At 39.8% G+C, this 25,304-nt stretch overlaps 1 protein-coding gene across 2 annotated transcripts; it reads left to right on the plus strand.

The window, feature by feature from the left end:
* The first annotated feature begins 134 nt into the window (after nt 1-134).
* On the plus strand, nt 135-23,453 carry AGGF1 (angiogenic factor with G-patch and FHA domains 1). Of its 2 annotated transcripts, none has more exons than XM_081929385.1 (14): nt 135-466; nt 2,543-2,642; nt 3,645-3,844; nt 4,885-5,031; nt 6,740-6,928; nt 13,510-13,852; nt 15,298-15,409; nt 16,141-16,192; nt 16,310-16,411; nt 16,640-16,805; nt 18,158-18,240; nt 19,563-19,690; nt 20,494-20,593; nt 22,237-23,453. In XM_081929385.1, the coding sequence occupies exons 1-14, from the start codon at nt 308-310 to the stop codon at nt 22,435-22,437; spliced, it is 2,082 nt and encodes a 693-aa protein (XP_081785511.1). In that variant the 5' UTR covers nt 135-307; the 3' UTR covers nt 22,438-23,453. The 2 variants fall into 2 exon arrangements, with proteins under 2 accessions (XP_081785511.1, XP_081785512.1); XM_081929386.1 differs by lacking the exon at nt 13,510-13,852 and adding an exon at nt 9,227-9,296 and having other exon boundaries at nt 136-466.
* Nucleotides 23,454-25,304: the final 1,851 nt, after the last annotated feature.

Consider the following 25,304-nt stretch of genomic DNA (forward strand, 5'->3'; position numbering starts at 1 on the left):
TTTCATGAAAACGAGATCCGGGTCACTTGCATGCCGCGAAGAAAAAGTTTTCCACTCTTTCCCCGCTCCTCAGCCGGTCTCCCATAAAGAAAGCGGCGAGGCGAAGGGAGTGGGGGGGGGGCGAGAGGGGGCGGGGCCTGTCCGCGCGGCCGCTGCCATGGCTGCGAGGGGCGCCGACGGGTCGCGGGCGCTGAGGAGCAGCCGTTACGGTCGCTGGGCTCGCTTCGCTCGGCCGCTGCGTTTGCGTCCCTGCCCCGGCCGTTGAGGAGGAGGCGGCGGCCAGGCTGGGGTCAGTGGAAGCCGAAGGATGGCCGAAGCCCCGGGACCGCCAGGCGACGAGGTGGCGACCCTGCGGGAGAAAGTGGCTGCGCTCGAGTCGGAGCTGGGCGCCTGCCAGAGCCGCCTGGAGCGGGAGAAGAAGCTGCGCCTCAAAGCCCAGGCCAGCGCCGCCAAGTTACGGAGACGGGTAGGGGCGGCCCTCTCGCCTCAGGGGGTCGGGGGCCAGGCGGGGAAACCTCCGGGATAAGGTCGCCCCGCGACGGCCTTTGGGTTCAAGGGCTCTGCTGCTCTGGGGACAGGCGGTTGCTCCGCTTCCAGCCTGGGCCGCTTAGGCTCACTGCTGACTTCCTTGTCTCTCACCTGTTAGAAGGTATAGGAGCCTCACCAGGAGGAACGCCGGCCTTCCTAAGCACCTGGATGCTTTGATTTATTACATTTCTTTCTTCTTTCTTTCTTTCTTTCTTTCTTTCTTTCTTTCTTTCTTTCTGTTTATTTATTTATTTATTTATTTATTTTTACAAAGTAATAATCATAAATAAGAGTAAAAATGTGCACTCCAACACTGAGACCATTCCATGGTCACTATCCAACCTCCCAAAATTTCAACACCTCTTGCGATGGTTTGACCCCTTTCTGTTTTTACAGTACAAATTCTACAGACACCTTCCATATCTCCTCAAAATCATTTCTTCTGCATATTCCCTGGTTTACCATAACGACACATGTTAATTTATCATTAATAGCTATATCCCTCACTTCCTCCTTTCTTTCGCCAAGGCACAGCAGCTTACATGGTTTCCTTCCCTGCTCCCGCTTTTGAAGTACAGTGGTACCTCGGGTTAAGTACTTAATTCGTTCCAGAGGTCCGTTCTTTTTTTATTATTTTTAAACTGTTCTTAACCTGAAGCACCACTTTATCCAATTGGGCCTCCTGCTGCTGCCGCTCCGCCAGAGCACGATTTCTGTTCACATCCTGAAGCAAAGTTCTTAACCCAAGGTACTATTTCTGGGTTAGTGGAGTCTGTAACCTGAAGCGTATGTAACCCAAGGTACCACTGTATTTGACCGTGTTAATCAGGGGTCAACAAACTCTTTCAGCCAGGGGGCGGGCCACTGTCCCTCAGACCTTGTGGGGGGCCAGACTATATTTGGGGGAGGGGGAATGAACAAATTCCTATGCCCCACAAATAACCCAGAGATGCATTTTAAATAAAAGGACACGTTCTACTCATGTAAAAACACACTGATTCCCGGACCGTCCGTGGGCCGGATTTAGAAGGCGATTGGGCCGCATCTGGGCCTTAGTTTGCCTACCCATGGTGTTAATACTCCAATATTGGCGACTGCTTTCCCTGGCTTTATGCAAGAAGAGATAACCATAAATGTTATAATTCACTTGGTTTCCAACTCATTGTGTTACTCACATGATATGTATTCTTTTCACAACCCTTTACTGATAAAGGAAGTTCCACAAAGCCTAGGATTAGTAATGGATCATGCAGGCTTTTCTTAAGGCACACTGCTAATCCTAATGAAATTCATGGGTCATTCCCACTAAGAGCAAGCAGGTGGTTGAGTGCAAACAGGATTGGAGTCTAGGCACTGAGAAACAAGAGGGAGATATCGGCATGATTCTGTAGATCATGGTGTATGCAGAAATACAGTGTGTAAAGGGGAGTCAACTCCACAGCCCAAGGAGGATTTAGCAAGCTTGGTGGCCTTTAGGACCCCTGGAGAAAACTTCCTAAACTGCTTATAGTATCTTGGAGGAGAGCATGGCTGGCTAGAATCCTGAGGTCAGGGGTTGGTAAGGCTTACTGGGCATGTGCAGGATCACTCCCGCGGAGATCCTCCATGGGCCAGGCCAGCGCAGTGCAACACCAGAAATCACGTCTGCACATGTCCACGGTGCCAGAAATCGTGCCTGCACAGAAGCAATTTTCGGCATCTGGGCATGCGCAGAAGCAATTTCCAGCGCTGTGGACATGCTTAGGCACGATTTCTGGCATGTGCATGCACAGAAGCAATTTCCGGAGCCACGAAAGAGAGTTGCTGCGCTGTGCCGGTTTAGCGTAGTGCGCAGGGACTCGCCAAGCGGGCAGCTCGGTTTGGGGGCGGCTCATGGGCCGGTTAAGTGACCCTCATGGGCCGCTTCCAGCCCATGGGCCTTAGGTTGCCAACCTCTGCCTGAGGTGGAGCACTCCGGTTTGCAACATTTTGTACTTACAAGTTGAACCAGCAACATAATTATTCTGTTTTGTAGATTGAAGAACTCAAGAAAATCAGTGACGGAGAAAGATATGAGAAGGCAACATCCAATGTAGAAGTGCAAACCGAAGATGCTGCTGAATGGTCACATGAAGGTAAATAGCAAATGGTGCAACGTCAGTAATTAAAATAATTTTCAAAGGGGTAGCCGTGTTAGTTTCCTGCAGCAAAAACAGTCTAAAGGGACATGTAGCTTTCGTGGTCTCGAACCCATTTTATTAGGTTAAAATAATTTAACAGATAAATGATTCCTGTCCATTGCATTAATCCCATTGTTTGAAAAAAGTGAAAGAAGTTTTAATGAAATAAAAAAAGAGGTGGAATTTTCCACCTTAAAAAGAGGTAAATTCCAGGTGTATCTATTTGTATTTTAAAACTTTTCCCATTTATATTTCAGATATAAATTACTTGGTTGGTTGATTTATTTTGGATCATTTTATACCCATATTTTTTCTGTCTCTAAATAAACACTTAAGGCAGCTTACATCCTTCACCAAATACAAAAACATCCCCTTTATGCAAACTCCTGACTCAGTTGTAGGTCTCATTTGTGTGTCACCAAACAGATGGGGAAGTGTTAATCCAAATTCTTTACACTTTAAAAAAATAAATCCTGACATGCTTTGGTTCTATTTAGTTATATACATTAAATGGAAATCCCTTTTTTTAAGGCTTGGTTGTCTTGCGTCATTATCTCATCTATTTTGGAATTTCTAGACACTTAACATTATTTGCATGACCTTTGAGGCAAAGATGCTTATATAAATCCTAAGGTGGTGGTGCTTAATCTTCTGTGGGGATTTAGCTGTTGATGAAAGTAACAATAGCATTACTTGCAAGAAGTGCAAAATTAAGCATATGTAAATATTTGATTTGATTTTTGATTATTTAATTTATAAGCTACTTAATATATTAAAATATATATGTCTAAGTAGTTGTACAAAAATAATATGAATTGTAAGGTTTTGTTATCCTTTTGGCTTGCTTGACAAATATAGATAAGATGTACAGTTATAAATCCAACTTCCACATACTGTACTGTACAATATCAAATCAAAACAGCATTGCTAATACATTTATTTCCTAACTTTTTGCAGGCTATTACTATTTTCATAATTATTATTATAATAGTTCTGATCCTCATGAGCTAAATGGAGCACAAATACAGCCAAGTTATGATAATGAAGGATCAAACTCTGATTGTGCAGATCAGTTACAATTAGGTGATCAGCCAGATGTTAATGGCACAGAGCACTGCGAGGTTGGAGAACAGGATGCTGTGGTTCATAACATGCAGGTGAGCTGAGTGTTTCTCAAATTTTCTAGTAGTATATTTAGAATTATTACCCACTCTTCATCAGAAAGTCCAAGGGCAAGCCATAGCAATATAAACACAGCATTAAAAATGGTTTAAAACAACTAGAGTGGGTTTCATTCATATACGTACTATCACTAGAGAACAAAGCCATTCCCTGTCCTTAACAGCCAGTGTGGTGTAGTGGTTAAGAGCGGTAGACTCGTAATCTGGGGAACCAGGTTCGCATCTCCGCTCCTCCACATGCAGCTGCTGGGTGACCTTGGGCTAGTCACACTTCTTTGAAGTCTCTCAGCCCCACTCACCTCACAGAGTGTTTGTTGTGGGAGAGGAAGGGAAAGGAGAATGTTAGCCACTTTGAGACTCCTTCGGGTAGTGATAAAGCGGGATATCAAATCCAAACTCTTCTTCTCAAGATCCTTTGACTTGGTTCCCTTGGTTTTCCAGCAGCACAAATGATTGCTACTATCTTTATGCAGAGGAGTGTGTACAGAAACAACCAATCTAGTTTCAATTGTTGGATTTTTATTTCTTAATGACTTGGTATTAAGTGGTATTAAGTGCTGTATACATACAAAGTATGCTTTGTTCTGCTTTACAACTAGAACCTCAGTTAAATCAGTAACTCTTTTTGTACAAGAACTAGCTTTATTAATGTGATTCCTTAACTGCATTAACTTTCATGTAGAACAGTGCAAATGGAATGATTAAAACAAATGGAATGATACTCACATTTGATTGACTTTTACCCTTATAATTTACAATGTGGGGAAAACCTAAGTAGGATTACCTATTTATATAAACCAGTATATTCCAGTGGATAGTGTTAGAGCCGAAATTGGATGTTGGCTTAGTCAGGGACTTTTTTTGAGCAGTTCACTATTTTGAGCTTCTATTCCCCATCCGTGGGATGATATAATAGCAGTGTACCTCAGGGTTGCTATGGGTAGAAACAAAATTAAGACTGTGTGTTTCAAAGTGCTACATAAATATCCTCTTTATGTTGTCTTTCATAATCTTAGAAACCAGAAGAGCCTCTATTAACAGAAGGTACATTAGCAGAAAACTTGAGGGCTGCTGCAGAGGCTGCTGTGTCACAAACAGGATTTATATATGATGAAACCACCGGATTATATTATGACCACAGCACTGGATTCTATTATAACTCGGTAAATATTTGATTTGTTGCTTACTTCAAATAAAATAATCTCATACTCCTCAATATAAATAACAATTTTAAACTAATAATGGATTTGTTGATAGTTGTTCTCCTGAAAAATATTTTCTTGGCTGTGAATAGCTTTTTCTTAATGTAATAGGTAACGTTCATGTAAATGCCAAAATCATTCACTCTGATTACAAATAAGACCTGTATGTCACAAAGGAGCTCTCCCATCTCCTGATCCTGCAGTTTTCCTTAAACTACCGGTAGATATTGATCTTATAAAGTTGTTCCATGCCTTCCCCACCCCACCCCCTCCAAAAAATCCTGGTGTTTTCCTTAGCAGACACTTGTCTGCTGCATGTTTTTAATGTCTGGTTTGCCAAGGCAGCACAAAGTGCTTAGATTTGATTTGCAGAGCTTTGTATAAATCCCACTTCCCCTTGTGCAACTCCAAAATCCTTCTGAGGCATCCCAACCTGGTTTGGTGTGTGTTAGAATCCAGTACACACCTAATTGTATGCTTCCTATTCCACAAAGCAGTGAGCAATATATTTTGGAATGATGCAGCTCATTCAAAATGTGTTGATCATAGGCAAATGGTATCTGCAGTTGTACGTGTTTGCAGGGTGGCCCACTATCTTTGTTCTTGACTCAAGTTCACTGTCAAAATTCACAATATCAGTAAAGAAAGCTAATCCTTTTATCTGACTCCACTATTATTTCCAACTGCCAGCCTGAAATTTAACTGCCACTTTGTTGTGTGTCAGTTATATGTACCAATATAATCTGTTGTGATTAATTTCACTGATTCAACTGTATACCTGTTTCTGTGTACCTACTCTTGGGGCACCCTTAGCAGATCTGCTCTTATGCACAGTGAATCAATCACAGCCATTTATACCTAGCCCTTCTAATATGAGACTAATTAATGAATGAATAAGATGGTATTTGTATGTCCATTTTGGAATCCCTTGTAAGTCAATTACAGTAAGTTAAAGATTACCCTTCACACATTTTTAAAATATGCATTGTTTTTCATTCTCAAAGTCGGGGTTGACTGAAGCATTGTTTAAAGTTAGACATGTTTCTGTGCTTGGATCAGTGTGATTTAAACACATTCATCTTGTTTTTAAATTCATCCTTCCATCCTTTTGCCGGAGGTAGTTTTGTAGTTGAGCTGAAGCAGAAGAAATTTATGCATGCCAGAAGTTATTCAATAGTCTTGCTTACCTATATATTTTAATTATCTTGATGGCCTGGAATACAGAGTTTGCCATTCTTTTAAATGGATATGCATATCTATAGGATTGTTAAATTCTCAAGGTTGTATTTGACATGGTGCTAAGTAAATCCTTATGTGAGCAGAACAAATTTGACTTGCACAATGGGACTATTCTCTATTTGCCTCCATGTCCCCGAATTTGTTCTGAGTGTTTTCCCAACCCTGAAGAACAAATAAGGGAATGGTGTGTATATGGGAGAAGTCATGTTGTGCAAATGGAAGTAGTTCTACCCATGCAAGGATTTAGTTGAATATATAGTTGGTATACTGAAGCCTTTGTAGCCATTGCTTATTTAAATTTGCTTTTGTTCCTGCTAATTTACTGTTCCCTTTCTAAGCTTTTCCATATTTTAATTTATGATTTTGCTATGTTAGTATACAACCTGCTTTATTTAATTTTAAGTGATTTACTGTTCTTGTTTCATTAAAGGAAAACCAACTATATTATGATCCAAATACTGGAATTTATTACTATTGTGATGTTGAAAGTGGCCGATATCAGTTCCATTCACGAGTGGATCTACAGTCTTATGAAACAGCAACTGCTCAGTATAGCAAAGACAGGAAAGGCAAAAAGAAGAGGAAAGATGCAGAATGGCCTAGGGCGAATGAGCTTAAGGTATCTTCACAACAAATTACATTTTAGTAAATAAAAATGTGATTGATGGTGCATTTTTATCAAAATTAGCATCTTTCTAAGGTCAGGTAAGTATGGAGCATGTTTAAGAGAAAAGTTTATACAGTATGCATTCTAAATGGCTCACAATGACAGTAAAATTCTCTTATTTTCTACATGGGGATTGATTTGTACTATATAAATGGATTATGCATGATGTGAGAAATAAAATTTGTAGCAGTTAGTTACTATATCCATTATAATTTGGTAAAACAATTGCTAAAAATGTGGTCACTAATACATTCTTAGGAAGCAATACAACTCTGTGCTTCATTTAATGTTCTATCAGTGTATATATATATATATATATCATCTTGCCAAACAGAACAATCCTCCCTCTTTCCCTATGCTTAACCTATTCCCAGTTAACTGTGTCCATCCCAAATATACATGCCTTAGAGAATAGAAAATCAGACTGAGTGGATAAAGTGCCACTCTAGGAAGCCAGGCTTAACTAAACAGAAATATTGAATTGATAAATGGCTATCAGCCCTTGGTACATCCAGCTGCCAATGCTGTTAGGTTCTATAACTGTAGATAGAAGTGACTTGTCTTCACCTCTACAGACACGATATTTAAAAAACCTGCCAGCTACTCTGATGCTGTATGAGAAAATGGTTCCCATGCAGCAAAGTACACTTCTCTTCAGTTTACAGTAGTTGTGTCTCATGACTGAGTGATGTATTTTTCTTATCTTTTCGCTTTCTTTTATTGTGCATGAGAGCAGGCAGGATCTGTAAGTTGCTGGCTGGTCAAAGTCAAGCTGTGTCGACTTGAGATCCTTTCCCCAACCTATTCCCAGTTACTTCAGTGTAAGCCTCACTGAACTCTGTGGGACTTGTTTCTGGATTGTGCTGTTAAGGGTACTTACATTTACTCAGTACGTTAAAGAGGGAAGTTGGTGGGTGAGGGGAGAAAAGGCTTGTACAGGCTGATTAAGTTGATAGATAATTTTATTGTGACTATGAATTTCTTCATCCACTGCCGTTTGCTCATTTTCTCAGAGGAGGGAGGAGAATGGGAGAAATGGAACAGATAACAATATCAGAAGAGAGGAAAATAAAACTGTCCCCCTCAACTCCTCTGCAGGCCTATTCTAGACTAGCCTTGCCTGCCAGTTGATAAGCATTTTTAAGCTTTCCAGACTGACATGAGGTCCTAGGGTGAGTTACAGGAAAACAAAAGATGAATTTTTAAACCACGTAAACCCAATACAAAATGCAGAACCAAAAACAGAGTTTAGAATGAATTAAAAAGTTAGGTCTTTGACATATATCTCAGCTGTCAAAGACCAGGGTAAAGAGAGGCATCTTCAGCATGCAATAAAAGCCACATGATGGCTCTATTCTACCTCCAGAATTAAAGGCAGCATACCAGTTGTTGGGGAGATACCCTGTATCTTTTTTTGACAGGAATGTATGTCAGCAGCGGGTGCTGAGTATAATATTCTATTTAGACCTTAAAGCTGGCTGCTTAGAAATGATTGGCTGCCAAACCAATCCGTGGATCTCTTAGATCGCATGGCAATGGTAATATTTTGACTCCTTTCACTTGCAACACTTGCTACTTACCAAAGTGATACAACATTTTATACTGAGCAGTGGGCTATATTGGGTAACTGTTAAACTTCACACCATTGCTGCAGCTCATTTTCCATCTTCAAGCTGAAAAGCAGGAAGGCTGTGTGATACTGTTGGTGCCGTGATGTTGGCGAAGGGTTTAGCTGTAATGATGCAAACAGTGATTTACTGAACCCTGAAGCCAGGGTTTGAGCAGGTGTCTAGAAAATGGGGAGAGTCAGCAGTTAATTTCCAGGCAGCAGTGTACTGGAGGATGCAAGAAGTCACCCTCTCTGCTGATGTTCTCTACATGTCCCCTGGGCAGGGATCACATACTGCCAGTCATTGCTGTTGCACTGAGTAAGGAGATAGCTACCACATCTGCCTCAAGGACACCCTTGTGACCTTGTGTTGGGATAGACTTCTGAATTTCTGCATCTGTGCATAAGTCTTAAAACTGAAAGTGTCCCGGCTGCAAAGTATATCATGTTTCTGTAGCTTCCATGCATACATGTGTGAGAGAAAGACATGGTAGCATTTGATCTTTTTGTTGTGTTAAGGAAATTGAAATATGCAGAATTTGGAAGCAATTTGTCCAGAGGTAATATATTTCCATAGTACTCTCAACACATACTTCATTTTTGCACTGTATTGTTTACTGTTTGCTACTGTTCATCTTTAGGTACATCAGTTGACAGAAACCATGGCTAATCTGAAGATTTCATCTTCTGGATTGGCAACTTCTAGTGAAGGTAGAGTTATGATACCAAACGCATCAGTCTGACGATGTTTAAAGTTGATCTTAAAGCACCATTAAAACAATTAATTACATGAAGATATAATTTAAGATCAATTCTAATTTACACACATATGCTGTGATTAAATAGGGGTTCTTTCTGCCTTAGACATGCTAAATAACAATCAATGATTTGTTTGTTTTAAGTCAAGTTTCAGGTATAGTAAGTTTATTAAAATAACCTAGTATAAAATGAAATAAATCTAAACATATAATCTCATAAAATTGGATTTATGGCCCTCTTATGCAGGGTTCTATTTCTTCGTAATAAGAGAAGTGCAGGAAACACATCTTCAGTCATCAGACAGGTCATGTATTTATATTCTTGGAGTCAGGAACTAGCAAGGCATCACAGTATCTAGGTGGAATTACCACCCGTTATTTCACCAAGATGCACTACTGAGTCCTTACGATCTCATCCTGAGCTCTGCAGTGTTTTCAGTGAAGAAACTTAATATTTTTGGTTCTACCAACTAAACAGATGAGGAAAGACTATTTTGCCCAGAGGCAAAACTGAAAAGTTCTTGATACTTGTTGCAGCCCATCTTATACATGCTGGTTCAGATGTAAATTTCACTTCATTCATTGGGACTTGTTTCCAAATAAGGGTACATAGGATGGAAGCCTTAGCCTTCAAGTAAGTGATCTCCGTTAGTATCCTTGCATGCAGACATGCCTTATCTATAAATAGACATAATTCTACAGTATGAGAGATGTGTGGAGCACATGGCTAGTGGTTTTATATTATTCCTTTAGATTACATAAAGATTTATTTAGTTGCACACCAGTATCATTTAACTGTGGGAAACAGAAGATAGAAGGAATGCTTGCTCGGCATTTTTAAAGGAAATATGTGCATTTTAAATGGGAATCTTTATTTAAATTTATATCTATTTCTTGGTAATTTGCGTAAGTTAAAGCGCTTTGATTTAAATGAGTCCACTTTGCTTGAAATAATGTGAGGAGAATGGCCCTCTTTATCACTCACACAGGCTCCTCTTAACTGTTCACCTTCCCCAGTTGCTTACATGCTCCTGTTTCCCTAGCTACATGCACTTCTTTTTCTCTATATATTCACCATTTCAAAATGAAATGCCACTCCACAGGGGTTGCAAATTCTCTTTCACTTCAGATTTTGCTACAATTGGGAAATGACTGTGGTGCTTGCAGCAGGAATGATGAAGTGGAGCAGCAAGCAAAATAGGCTAGTGCAGGGATGGCAGGCACATGATGCATTGGGGGTTTTCAAATGGCAAACTGTATTGGACATATTAGCCATCATCTGCTTGTAGCAAAAATCTGTACAAGTCCATCTCTGAGAACTTGGATAAGTTTTTTCCAAAATATTTTGTTCCTAGTACAGCAGCAAAAACATCTAACACAGCAGATCTCACATGGACCATAGCTCTATGAATCTAGAAAGCTTCATTTATCCTTATGTATGACTATTTGTTCATTCTCAACAATATATATATATATATTGTTGTAAAATGCGTTCAAATATCTGATTGAACTTCCATTTTCAGAGAAATTTTGTGTGTAATAAGTTTAGAGAATGGCTTGATAGTTCATGAGTTGTATTTATTCTGCTACAAGTCTGAATGTTAAAGAACAATATTTGTAATTGTTTAATTTTTTTTAAAGAAGCATTTTTAATTTCCATGTAGTCCACTGTTAATCTTGGCTTGCTTTCCTTTCTGTGATAACAGGAAATATTGCAGGCAGATTAATTATCTGAGAATATGAGAAGTGCTTTTTGTTTTAGTGTTACTTGTTTTTGTATGTTAAGCAGAGAGAAATATTGTATATTTGGGTTTCTTGAATGACATGTTGAGAGAAATCTAATAAATAAATGAAGCTTAAGGGAAAATAAGAAAAGGAATAATAGAGTCATAGAATTGTAGAATTGGAAGGGATCCCAAGGGTCATCTAGTCCTTGATTCTCAGCTTGATTATACATGACAAATGGCCATTGGAACACTGTTTTAAAACATCCAAGGAAGGACAGTCCACCACCTGTCATGGAAATCTGTTCCACTAGTCGGAATCTCCTTTCTTGTAACTTGAATCCATTGGTTCAAGTCCTAGCCTCTGAAACAGGAGAGAACAAGCTTTCTCCATGCGACAGCCCTTTAGATATTTGAAGATGGCTATCCTATCTCCTCTCAGTCTTCTCTTCACCAGGCTAAACATACCAAATTCTCTCAACCATTTCTCATAAGGCTTGGTTTCCAGGTCCTTTATCATATTGGTTGCCCTCCTCTGCACATGTCCCAGCTTGTCAATATCCTTCTTAAATTATGGTGGCCAGAACTGGACACGATATTTCAGGTGTGCTCTGACAAAGGCAAAATATAACAGGACTTCCCTTGATCGGAACACTAAACTCTGTTGATGCAGCCTAGAATAGCATTAGTGGGCGGTTTTTTTGCTGCTGCATCACAGTGTGGACTCAGATTTAGCTTATGGTCTACTAAGACCCCTAGATCCTTTTCACGTGGACTACTGGCAAGCCAGGTGCCCCATATCTTATATTTGTGCAGCTGGTTCTTCCTGCCTAAGTGTAGAACCATATATTTGTTGCTATTGAAATTAATTTAGTTAGTTTGGGGGAGAGGAAACATATTATCCTAAGAGATGTTCAGTTCATCTCATGCTTATGGAGGAGAGATAGTAACTGGCTTTTGTTTTATATGCCTGGGATGAATGGTAGCATTCATCCCAGTACAGATCAGGTCATTGATGCTGATACATTTAGGAATAGTCACCAAACTGTTGGGCTGAGAGAGAAAACTGAAAATGTATTGATTAAGTAGCTGGCCTTAAATAATGCAGTATTGTGTGAAAAGATGGTTTGTGTTGTGTATTATTTGGATATGCCTGTTGATATTGCACAATTGCAGAAATGTAATCATTTGATAGCTGTGTTTACAGTTCTGTTGCAGTGTGTGGCAGTGGGAGAGTGTACAAATATTTGTACATAGAGCATTGTTTGAACTGTAAAGGAACATTTCTACTGATAGGATATTGACGAGTATTGGTGATAGGACCTTAGTATTGTTGTGTGGATTTCCCACCTTAAAACTAGGGTGATTCAGATACTAGCACACTTGTATAGTACTTTTTCTAATTTTGAATAAGAAAAAAAATGGTTTAAATAATCTGCACATGTTGGTGTGTGAGAGTGAAATGCTTTTATCCTAAACATTTACACTAGTGTAATGCCATGATGTCTGGGGCTGAGCTAGATCACTAAGCCCCTTGAGCCAGCACTGTATGACTTCGTTTTCCAGGCTAGCGATTTGTAAAGTACAGACATGTGAAAGGAGCAAGTGATCCCCAAATACAATCTCCCTATGAGATGAGGAGCTAGCCTGCATAGTTCATGAACATCATTTGAAGGAAGATGAAAAACTTCCCTATATCAAGGAGCTAGTTCAAACGCTAGGTCCCTGTGTACAGAACAGTGATCAAGAATTAAAAGAAGGTTGACAATCTCTTCTCCCTCCCAAACAAATCTGGCCCAAGAAAAGTCAACAGCAGATCCACTATTCTGAAGGAGCAACTGGTCTGCTTGCTTTCTGTCTGGCTAGCTCATCACGTTGGAGGTCCATGCCAGGCATACACTCTCTTCTATGAAAAGGAATGGACAGCTATTTGGAGAAATATATTGTTATTGTTCTCCGGTGTTTCCTGTCACAGTCTGAAAATAATGGTTAGTTGGTTGGTTTGCTGGCTAGTGCCGTACAAGAGCACTGAAGCAAGTAGCTTAGAACAAAGAAAGGAAGTTTGGAACATAGGGTTTTTTAACTGGGGCAGGGGGAAAGAGGAAAAAATAAAGAAACCTCTGCAAATGAATGTCTAGAATGGATATCATCCGTTGACTTTTTTTTTTAAGTAAAGACAGGAACTCTGAAAAGTTAGTGAAGGGGTTTGAAGATTGGTTATAAACTTTAGTGTCCAAGCACTGAAGAGGACCTTTAGTCATGATATCTTAGAATGGTTAAAATTGATCAGATACCAACTGATTTTTCTATTTCCCATTACTAGCTAGCTAGCTTGCTTGCTTGCTTACAGATTTTGCATCTTGTGCCTTAAAAGAATCCAGTCATTAAAAGAACAACGTTATTATCATTCCTCAAGTTTGATTTTCATTCAATCTTCTTCAGGACTTGAAAACAGATGAGCAAAAATCATCCAGCAATCTGAATTGCCTTTTTACCACCAATGAGCTAAGTTCTCCAGAAGAAGACAAAGGTCCAAATCTGAAAAAGGCTAAGGTGGACACTGATACAAGAAACAGCCTATCAGCCAAAGAATCAATTACCACAACTGGCGCCAGTTTACGTTTTGAGAACACACAGTGTACTGCTGTGGTAGAGGACAGTAAAACAGAGACAGAGAGTGAGCCTGAAGAAGGGGAAATTACAGACTCTGAAGAGGAGGAATATAGCAGTGAAGATGAAGTAACAAGTGAAGAAACTGTAAATTCAGAAGACACTGACAGTGAAGGTGAATCCTGGTTTTTTACAGAGTATCCTTAAATATTTATAGTTTGGGGAACAAGCAAAAATGGATATCAAAAATTGAAACCTACAAGTTTGAATGCTATAGATCTTCAGCAAAATGGCAAAAGTTGTCTTGATATGATCTCTGTTTCTAGTCTTCAAATGTTGCAATTAAGTATAGATAACTGTAAAAGCTGTATTTTATCACTATAAAAGCTGTCAGATGAAGATACTTCATGACGTCGCTGCTTACATGGATCTATTTAGACTTCTTACTTGAAAATATTGTATGTGTAAAGTGGAGGGACACTAATGTTATGTTCAGAAATTAGTGTTTTTCTTCAGATGCTTACTCAGATGCTTACTCTTATTCGTGGTGTGTATAAAAATGTACACCTGCATAGCTGGTCGGTTAAGAAGCTGTTTATATGGCATTGCTTCTGAAACAGACACACACCCCCTCCACTAATCAATATTTTATTTTCATAATTTGATGTTGAGAAAGTTTTGTTCTTTTTGGTCCAGGAATATTCCAGATACTGGGAGCAATACAGTGTTCCCTGTATATAGGAGTCTAGGCGCCCTTCGTGGTATCATTAAATACCACTTGGCAAGCACTGGTTATTAGTTTGTCCTTGTGCTTCCCACAGTGGCAAGTAGTAGGACCTTTCTCTTCATCTTGGAGCCTGTATCCAGGTTCACATCTGGAGTAGCTGTCATGTAGTTTAGTTTTCAAGTTGGCTAAATATCCAGATTCTGTGAGCAGCCCCAGTGTCTTCTTCCTCTGTTGCTGCAAAAGCTCTGTCTCCTTCGTGGCAACACTTATCTTCAGTGCCCCTTTCAACTAATTCAGCACATGGTCATTGCATCAGTTAGGAAATTTAGCACTAGCCTTCTTTCTACTCTAAGAAGAAGTGGGAGTTCTGTCTGCTGGCCTTGGCTGCTAGCAAAAATAATTGTAACTGTCCTGATGCTGCCTACCTTTTAATTTAAATGTCTATTACCAAGATAAACTTCTTGGCACAACAGAATAACCAGGCTGTTGATTTCTATGGGCTTTTAAAAGGCCAACTTTGGGAAAATACGCTAGTCAAAAGTTTTTCTACTAGATGTGCTTGTACAGTTAATTTTTACAGTGTTTTGATACACCAACCCTTTTTTGGTTTAACTGATGCACTGGCTGAACTCAGTGGTTACTAGCCACAAGGCTGGCTATTTCTGCCTCCATGTTTAAAGACAGCACACTTCTGAATAACAGATGCTGGAAACTGCAGGACAGGAGAGTGCTTCTCATATGCATGTGGTTGGCCACTGTGAGAATAAGATGCTGTGGGGCATCAGTCTGATCCAGCAGGATGTTCCTACAGTCTTAACCCTACTTTTGAAAATCAAGGGTGCTTGGGGAAAGATGACATTGATTTGTCTGATGCTTATTTTTTATTGATTTAGGCGGAGACAAGATTTGGCCCCCTTGTATTAGAGTGATTGTGATTAGATCACCAGTACTGCAAATGGGATCTCTGTATATCATCACAGCTGTCAAACCTGCCACAATTGGAAGGTAATACAAAATATGCAAGAGAAATCCATGCTTATGTTAGCTGATAAGGTTGCCAATTCTATTGAACCAGATTGAATTGAGTAGTTTACAATCAGACAGCACAATTTTTCTGTTTAAATCAATTCATCATACTCTTTGACTCCTAGAATAGTAGCATGCCAGGGATAGATACCATGGCAGTTCACTATAAGAAACTAGGATGGTGATTGTGTTCTGTTGAACTTTGTGTATTGCCAAAGGCAAAATACTGTGTATTGGGAATTAGTGCAGTACAATAAATAGTATTTTAATACATCTGAACTAGATCATTCAGTGGTAAAACTACCACCAAAGTCCATATTCACTACATATTTAAATTGGTTTGAAGATGGCATGACTTGCCAACTAAGAGAAATTTGTAGTTTTTGTAGTCTAGCATTTTGGTCTGAAGCGCTTTACAAGCAGCACTGGTTAGCTGAGTCTAGCTGCTGTTTTAATTTCTTAAAATGCCACCCATGTAGCATCCCTCCAGTGAGAAACTACAGTGATGGCTAGACCCACCCACCCAGCACTACTTGGGGCACTGGACTGTAAAATATAATTTAAAAGGAGAGCCCTATGCAAGCATAGATGGTAGGTCCTGCCAGATTGCTGCTCAGTGTTACAGCATAAAATTGCACTGTTGGGTCCTTAAGGCGGCTTTTCACAGTACTTCTCCTTGTGGGCTTTGTAACTGTTACTTCTGTTTACAGAGAAAAAGATATGGAACATACACTGCAGATTCCAGAGGTTGGAGTTAGTAAGGTAATTAACTCTTTAAGGACTTTAAAAGATCTCTTAACTCGTCAGATACTTCATTTTAAACCTAACGCTGTGTTAGTGAAATGTGCTCTCTATTAAAACACTTTATTTTTTTAACAGTTTCACGCAGAAGTATACTTTGATAATGTATTGCAAAGTTACGTTCTTGTGGATCAAGGCAGTCAGAATGGTACTGTGGTTAACGGAAATCAAATTTTACAGGTAAGCATAACCATTAGAGGTGCTGCTGCCTGGTCTACCCTTTACCCATCACTAGAAATTGCCGCTCCCCTTTTATCCTTTCTGCCCTTCCCACCCTCACCCCATAATGCTGCTATTGCTTGTACGTACTTTGTGATCCCCTTGATCTCTCTCTGAAGCAGCAGTACAGAAACCTTTTATCAGCACTTATCTGCAGTCTGGCTCCCCCCCCCCCCTTTTTTCTTATAGCCTAAAACAAAGAGTGAACCTCATGTTCTGGAACATGGTGATGAAGTGAAAATTGGGGAAACTGTTTTATCCTTTCACATACACCCTGGGAGTGAAACCTGCGATGGATGTGAACCGGGGCAAGTCAGAGCCCATCTTCGCCTCGATAAGAAAAGTGCATCTTCAAGTAAGTGATAAAAATGGCTTGAGGGTTTTGTTTTGTTTTGTTTTGTTTTGTTTTGTTTTGTTTTAATGTACTGTCAATTTCCAGGAAAAAGATTGATCCCAAGTTGAAGTAGATAAACAAATGACTTAACTTGGAAAAAGGCTACACATTTTTGTTATTTTTACACTACTGAAGCATTTTTAAAATAAATTTGCCTTCAGCCTAAAGGTGGTCTTGGCTCCATTAAGCAAACTAAATCTAAGATGCAAAAGTTTCCAGACTTCATAATTTCATCTTTTGTTTTAGCTCACCATCTTTCAATTGGATACTCAGAATGGTTAGGTAAGGGTTAGCTACCTGGGCAGCATTCAGCCCCATCCTACTTTTCTGCAACTCCCATTTCAGCTGAAATAAGTGAAGGTCAGCTGGGAACGATTAAAGAGCTGCAGTTTGTTCCTGGTGCCCCAAGTGCAATGAGAGAACTTCATCTCATGGTGCTTGCAGGACCATAGCTCAGCAGTAGAGCACCTACTTTGGGTTTGTATGGTCCAGGTTCAATCCCCAGCATCTCCAAGTATAGCTTTGAATGTCCCATCTGAAGCCATGGGTAGCCACCGCCAGTCAGTGTAGACAGTGCTGAGCTAGATGAGCTAGTCGACTGGCTCTGTATAAGACAGCTTCCTATGTTCCTGTGCTGGGAGGAGAGAGGTACTTAGACCTGAAAAGGCAAGCTTGAAGGGAAGCACTAATCACTGGCTTATACACCTCTCAGTACTGAATGAGGATACCAGACAACCTTCAGCGTAGTACTCTTACAGCTGTATATCAACTGTGCCCTACCTCCCAATATGCAGTGTAGGGACTGGCAGTTTGACATGAAACTTACTGCAAACCCCCGAAGCTGAAGAAGATAATCCATTATTTAGATCGAGGTGGGGAGCTTTAGGTTCAGAGGCTAAATAGATGGCCTCCCTATCTCTCACTGGCCCTGCTCTGCACTCGTGTGCAGACTTACCAAGTTGGAATATATTTTTCAACTGTTATAATACCCTTTGCTTGCCTGGAGGAAGGCTGGAGAGCCTTGTGTGTGTGGCCACATCCACCAATAGTGCACAGCCCCTGGAAGGTTACCTTTGAGTGAACATGGCCCTCAGATTTAGAAAGGTTCCTCATCCAATTTAGATAATAGGGAATCCATGGTATGCCTAGAAGTTGAATTCAAATGGCCAATAAGATATTTTGAAAGTGCTGTTGTGCCTACAAGTAAATTCGCACACTAGCCTTAGCATAGCACAAAAATTCCTCTAGTTGAATTCCCATCTGCCAATGGGTCTCTACTGACTTAGTTGAATCATCTTCTTGTACTCTTTCAGTTTGCACTGTTCTGACAAAAGAAGAGAAGGAACTGGTTAGAAGAAAAGAATTAAAACAAATTCGTGTTAAGTATGGCTTGCAGGTAAGTTCCTTTTTAACAAAAGTTGTCTGATAAATTACTGGATTTGGGGACATACAGGTTTTTTAAAAATATTTGTACTGTATTCTGCATCATATTCTTAGTTGTAGAAGTTACAAGTGTTGGTTAGATGGGAATGAATTGTCTTATGAAACACAAGAGTAGAATTCATTGAGCCTGTGTATTCAGGGTAATTTTACAGCAGTTGTACCAGGGACGTCAAAGAGAAGACAACTCAATCTTCTAGACTGCAAGCAGGGTCTTTCCAAACTGTGGTTGCTAACATACAGCTGCATTTCAAAGCAGTCCTTCATGTGCACACTTAAGAATAACTACCCCCTCACACACAAACAAAACTCATTGCAATCAACTAAATGCAACCAGCCATTCTCTAGGCTCTCCAACCATTCGCACCACCAACAAAAACAAACAGATAAATAAAGAACCTGTTCTTGCAATGCTGACACCAAAAGCAAAAGAATGAAAAATCAGTACTCCCATTCTCCCCCCTCCCCCCAGCGTCACAATGTCTGTAATAGTGTCTCACACCAAATGTTAACTGACCTGTAGAAAGGACTCTGAATTGGAAACAGAGACATTATATGTACCATTATTAACTATGAAAATCCTTTAATAAAACAACTACTTAAAAAAAAGAGCAGCCCTGTTAGATCAGGCCAAAGGTCCATCTAGTCCAGCACTGTATTCTCAAGGCAGGGCCCAAAGGCAATAGCTGTCTCTTGCTGTGTACTTGCATTAGAATCCAGAGGTTTCTTAAACCCAGCATGTATTTGTGTGATTCCTTTTAAAAGACATTTAAGCTAGTAGCCATTGCTCCAGTTTGTGGCAACAAATTAGAAAAATAAATTGTGCATTATGTGAAATAGTTCTGGGTTTTTTGTCATGTCATGGGATGGCCTGATTGCTAGTATTGGGGAAGGGGAAGAAAAACTCACTTCACTTTCAATATATATATTGTAAAACACTACCATGTCCCCCTGCCGGCTTAGCTGTCATTTTTCCCACTCAGTTAAGAAGCCCTTAGTCATTTCACCTTGTAGGGAAGATGTTGCAAGTCCCAATCATTTTTACTGCACGTATCTGCACCGTTTCTATACTGCAAGGTTTTAAAGGAATCTATGGAATATTTCTAGAATTACATCAAACTCTACAGTATAATATGCTGGGAACTGAGTGTATTTAATATGCACCTAAAATGTGTATGAGTTGTTTTTCCCATTGCCTGTGCCTTATTGTTAAATGTATTGTTTGAAAACAAATAAGTTTCCAAACATGGGGTTGATTGGTTTTTGTTTTTTTTAAAGAATACAGAATATGAAAATGAAAAAGTTATAAAAAACCCAAACTACAAAGACAGAGCAGGAAAACGCCGTGAGACAGTTGGAAGTGAAGGAAACTTTCACAGAGATGATGCTCCAGCCTCTGTACATGTGTAAGTTGCTAGTTGGTTGGTTTTCTGCAAGTATATATATCTCTAGAAATGCGTTAACCTATCACACATGCAGTGCAGTTATTCACATGGCTTACTTCCAGTTCTCTAAACCACATATCATTTACTATCTTTTTTTGAAAGTTGTTTATCTATTCACTGTGCATTTGAACACCTCTTAAAATAATTGTAATCAAACTTTATTTACTGACTTAAAAATATACACAACTTGATTGTAAAAAAAGCCTCAAAGTGATTTTCAAAAAGATAAAACAAAATTAAGAAAAATTAACAACCCTATTTTAAAATTACATCAAATTTCTATGCATCTGAGTAGGCTTGTCTAAATAAGCATGTTTTTAGCAGACACTAAAATGAGTATAGTGACGGTTTTGCATTATGGTTTCTGAGATCAAAGAGCAGGTTCTTGTCTGTGTGTGAATACAATTGGATGCCATTTGAATCAAAATAGTGAACTGAACCTTTTAAAAACTGCATTGATCTTGGCCTCCGATTTCAAAATGGCACTGATTTTTTTGTATCTTTGCATTCTTGAGCAAATGCCAGGTATGAGTTTGCTAGTATTATATTGTTAGTAAATAGTCTACCATGCAGAAACATATTTAGGTCCTGATATAAACTATGGATAAGCAGATTTCACTGAACCATTTCAAAAAAAATTGGCAATTTGTGGCAAGGCCACTGTATCTTCACTTATTTTGGCTGTAGGAGAAACAGTTTTCTCTCAAAATGTAAAAGTAAGTAGTTCCTTCCCATGTAAAAGTTCTGTTTTTTTGTTTTTAAAGTGAAATTAGTGATAGCAACAAAGGTCACAAAATGTTGGAGAAGATGGGATGGAAGAAAGGAGATGGGCTCGGAAAGAGTGGTGGCGGAATGAAGGATCCGGTAGGTCTACTTCAATGTATAAATTGCGCAAAGCTTAGACTAAAGCTGCTATCCTATTTTCACTTCCTTGGAAGTAAACCCTGTTGAAACAAATGATACTTGTTTAATAGCATTGTGCTGTGGAGTACACTCACACTGCACTCCTATGCACAATTTGAAGTGTCATTGAACTTTGTGGGACTTCTGAGGTTGCTTACTTTTAGTAGTTTTTGATGGGTTTTTTATTTTGTTTTCCGGGATGTATGTTTTGATTATTGAACCTATTTTATTAATGCACAATGAATGATAGAGACATATTGTAGTAAAATGGGGGGGGGGGTCATCAGTTACTATTTCAGGTGTGTCTTGTGATTTGGCCTTGTTTCAGCGAACCACTTCACTCAGTTCAGGTGAGCCCAAACAGGAAGTAGATTTTTTCCTTACAAATTGTGCTAGATGAGAAGGGAGGAGGGTTGCTGCTACTGTTTGTTTTAGGAAACAGGCTTGAGTGGAAGTAGGCAACGCACAAACACCCAACAATGGGAAAGCTTGGATATGAGGGAAGTTTTACAGACGCTTTTTCTAGCTACGTCCTGTTCTATGATATTCATTCAAATGTGCAATTAATATTTCATCAAAAGAACCCATATCATTATATTAAAGAAAGAAGCTGAGTGAACTGCAAAGGACATTATACTTGTGGGGAAGTTTGAGTTCACTGGTGGGGAATTCCCCCTAGTGTGTGTACACACACACTCACACATGCCACAAACTATCATTGCTTTCATGCTATTTCTGGTCAATCTTGTAGACTTCCCTTAGGCATCTGGCTGGTCATTGTAAGAGCAGAATGCTGGACTGACAGGCCTCTGGTCTGATCAGCAGGACTCTTAAGTTCTTGGAGCCATTCCACTCAGAAAATATTGGAATTCCCCCCAGTACCTGTCACTATGGTGCAGGTACAGTGGTACCTCAGGTTACATAGGCTTCAGGTTACATACGCTTCAGGTTACAGACTCCGCTAACCCAGAAATAGTACCTCGGGTTAAGAACTTTGCTTCAGGATGAGAACAGAAATCATGGTCTGGCGGCACGGCGGCAGCAGGAGGCCCCATTAGCTAAAGTGGTGCTTCAGGTTAAGAACAGTTTCAGGTTAAGAACGGACCTCCGGAACGAATTAAGTACTTAACCCAAGGTACCACTGTATATATCCTAGCTTGTGAAATGTACCTTCAGCTAGATAATTTATTGGACCTCTTCTACTCTTTCATGGCTATCCTGAATAAAAACATACTTTTGAGATTTGAAGGTACTACAGTTTGTGTAAGAGAAAAGTCACTGGCTGTTTCAGTCAATAAAATTGTTGTATAAGTGGGCATTTGGAAGTAAAATAAAATAGTGTGACTGATATTGTTACCTGTTAATCCCACTGTTCTTTTAGGTTTAGACTTATTTTTTATATAATGTTCTGTTTTTATTTTTTTGGGTAAGATTTGCTGAAAGTGTCAGTTGCATCACACATACACAGATGGTGGCTTTAGCATGAGAACATAGTTTTCAGGTTTCCTCATTATGTGCTTCTCTCCAGCTTTTCAAGATATTAAAAGTTATTGAATGCATATTATTTGTTGAATTTATGCTTATAAGAATTCATTGTCTGGCAGATCAAACTTCAGCTGCACAGAAAGCATGCAGGCTTAGGTTCAGCTACTCCTACATCTGCAGAAGAGGTTCAGATCATCAGCACCAAGAACAGAAGGAACTGGGAAAAAGCAAGAGAGAGATTTGCAGAAAAATTTCAGGAGCCTAAAACACAGAAAAATGCACCAAAGGATCTGACTTGGGTTAGAGAAACTGCAGAGTGACATTCAGCATTTAATGTTACCATGGTTAAATAGATTTTTATTTTATGCTAAAATGGAAGTTGGATTATTTGTATATTTCTTAGGCTGCTGTATTGGCTAGTTATCTGCAATACATGGTTGGTTTATATGTTTTCATTTTTCTTTAAAACACAAAACGTGTGACTGGCCCAGGACTTGGTTGAATGGATTTTGATATTAAACTTTCAGAACTTGTGGGTAATTTATGAGGGAAGACATTTTAACCCACCTAGTCAGTGAATTGATATATTAATTAATCTATTCTTGGACTCTTCATGGATCTCATAGAAATGTGTGAACTGATGCAAAAAAAAAATGCCTTGTGTATATGGTCAAAGTCCTTTGAGAATTTTTGTAGCAAAAGAGGGAGCATTATTGATATGCTTCACCACTTCACTATTATATGAAATTAACCAAGATTTTCTAACAACCTTATTTTCTTCTGTGAAGGACATTATTGAGGGTTAAGTATTAATCTTGTTGTAGTCTTGAGGTAGCATGTTCAGAAACTGCCATGATATTCAAAGCTGTAATACACTTTTAAGAATTGTTACTACAGAATTTATATGGGAGGATTGTGACTGATTGCAGATTTCCTGGCTGGACTCAAGAATTCTCCTTGAAAGGTTAGCATACACTTCTAGCCTAATTTTTCAGTGTGCATTGAGTTCCAAGAAAACTATATTCAATCATGCATTTTTCCACCTGCATTCCAAGAGTTCTGTACTATAACTATTCTTAAAGTGTAAATTGGTCCTAAAATATAAACTGCTATCTGATTACTATGTAAGTCTTCAAGCCACTCTGAAATAGGCCGTTTTGAAATCAGTGGAGTGGCTTCGAATCTCGGCAGACAAGCATTATTTATTAACCTGTTGGGCCTGTTCTGTATCCATTGCTGGCAATGGAGTTTAGGCCAGGAATCTTGGTTTTCTTTTGTTGCAGGGCGGAGGTTGAACATTTATTTATTGAATGTTAATAAAACAGTGCTTTCAACATTTGTGGTGTAAAACTTTAATTCATGAAGGTGCTAGGCAAAAGGCAGTTAAACTTCATTTTTAAAAATCTCTTGTATCTCTGGGTATAGCAATCTGATTTCCAAGAGCCATTCAAACTGGCAATTAGCTGAAGAGGTGTATACCTTACCATAGCATAACTTACTCAAATCAGTTATAATTTCTTACTTAAAGATGAGATGCTGAAGCGATTAAACTGACTACTCCATGGTAGGCTCTCCCCTCTGCTATTCTGGACTCCAGTGACTTTAAAAATATGAGATTCAGTGACTTTAAACTACAGCTTGGTGCGGGGTGGGGGGAGTGTTCTGAGACTAAGCCTTAATCCTTAATGTTTCAGTCCGTCCCTTATAAAACCAGTTTAGACTGACAAGGATTGGAGTTATCAGTTTAACTGATCAGAAATGTCTTGGGCTGCAGTACTAACAGTGTCTGAGCAGGAATAAGTCCCACTGAATTCACTTGGGCTCACTCCCATTGTACCCATAATCAGCTTCCCAAATGCTGCTGGGTGGCGCTGTGGGTTAAACTACAGAGCCTAGAACTTGATCAGAAGGTCGCCGGTTCGAATCCCCCCGCGACTGGGACCCGTTGCTCGGTCCCTGCTGCCAACCTAGCAGTTCGAAAGCACATCAAAGTGCAAGTAGATAAATAGGTACTGCTCTAGCGGGAAGGTAAACAGCACTTCTGTGTGCTGCTCTGGTTCGCCAGAAGCGGCTTCGTTATGCTGGCCACATGACCCGGAAGCTGTACGCCGGCTCCCTCGGCGAATAAAGCGAGATGGGCACCGCAACCCCAGAGTCAGCCACTACTGGGCCTAATGGTCAGGGATATCTTTACCTTTAACTACTTAATAGAGCTGAGCACTGTCTGGTTTTCAACTTCATGATATACCAGCAGCTAAACATCACGATATTTCAATATATCAGGGGTAGGCAACCTAAGGCTTGTGGGCCAGATGCGGCCCAATCGCCTTCTCAATCCGGCCCACGTACGGTCCAGGAATCATTGTGTTTTTACATGAGTAGAATGTGTCCTTTTATTTAAAATGCATCTCTGGGTTATTTGTGGGGCATAAGAATTTGTTTATTTTTTATATATTTTTCAAAATATAGTCCGGCCCACCACAGTCTGAGGGATGGTGGACCAGCCCACAGCTGAAAAAGGTTGCTGACCCACGTGGTATACATATCATGATGTCTGAAATTGGAGATCAGGTGTAGGGATGGGGAGGGGAGAGTGACCTCCACCGCATCGTTTGAGTGGGAGGGGATGGGGGTGCCTCAAGCCACAGTCCGTCCCTCCGTAGCAAAGATGTTTGTCCACTGGCTGCTGCTTTCCTGTTGACTGAGAAAAACACCTCCGCCCCCTCAGTGCCAGGGGAAGGGAGTGCTTAGATCAGCAGTGATGGCAGCTGGCCTGTTTTCTCTGAGGCAACTCAGATCATTGGCTGAGATCATGCAATGTTGGTGGTGCCTTGAAATCAGCTGCCTGGCTATCCCTCGCATGAGCAACAATGTATTGCTGAGTCAAAATCGTTGCCGTGGTGATTTTGAAATTGATTTGGGCCAATATGAAAAATTGCAATGCTACTACTTAAAATTTGTACTGCATCTTCCCCTCCCTCTTATGTTTTAGATATACAACACAGTCCATAATTATTGAAATAATCAGGATACTTACTGTTAGAGGGGACTGCAACTTATGTTTAACATTTGAGTCAGATGAGGATGGACTTTTTAACTCTTAGTGCCATCATCCTATTACAGCAGCTACCTGGTTTTTATGCAAGTATACACAGCGATTCATTTTAAATTGTTCACTGATGAAGTT

Source organism: Podarcis melisellensis, assembly GCF_964234715.1.
Source record: "Podarcis melisellensis genome assembly, chromosome: 11".
NCBI lineage: Eukaryota > Metazoa > Chordata > Lepidosauria > Squamata > Lacertidae > Podarcis > Podarcis melisellensis.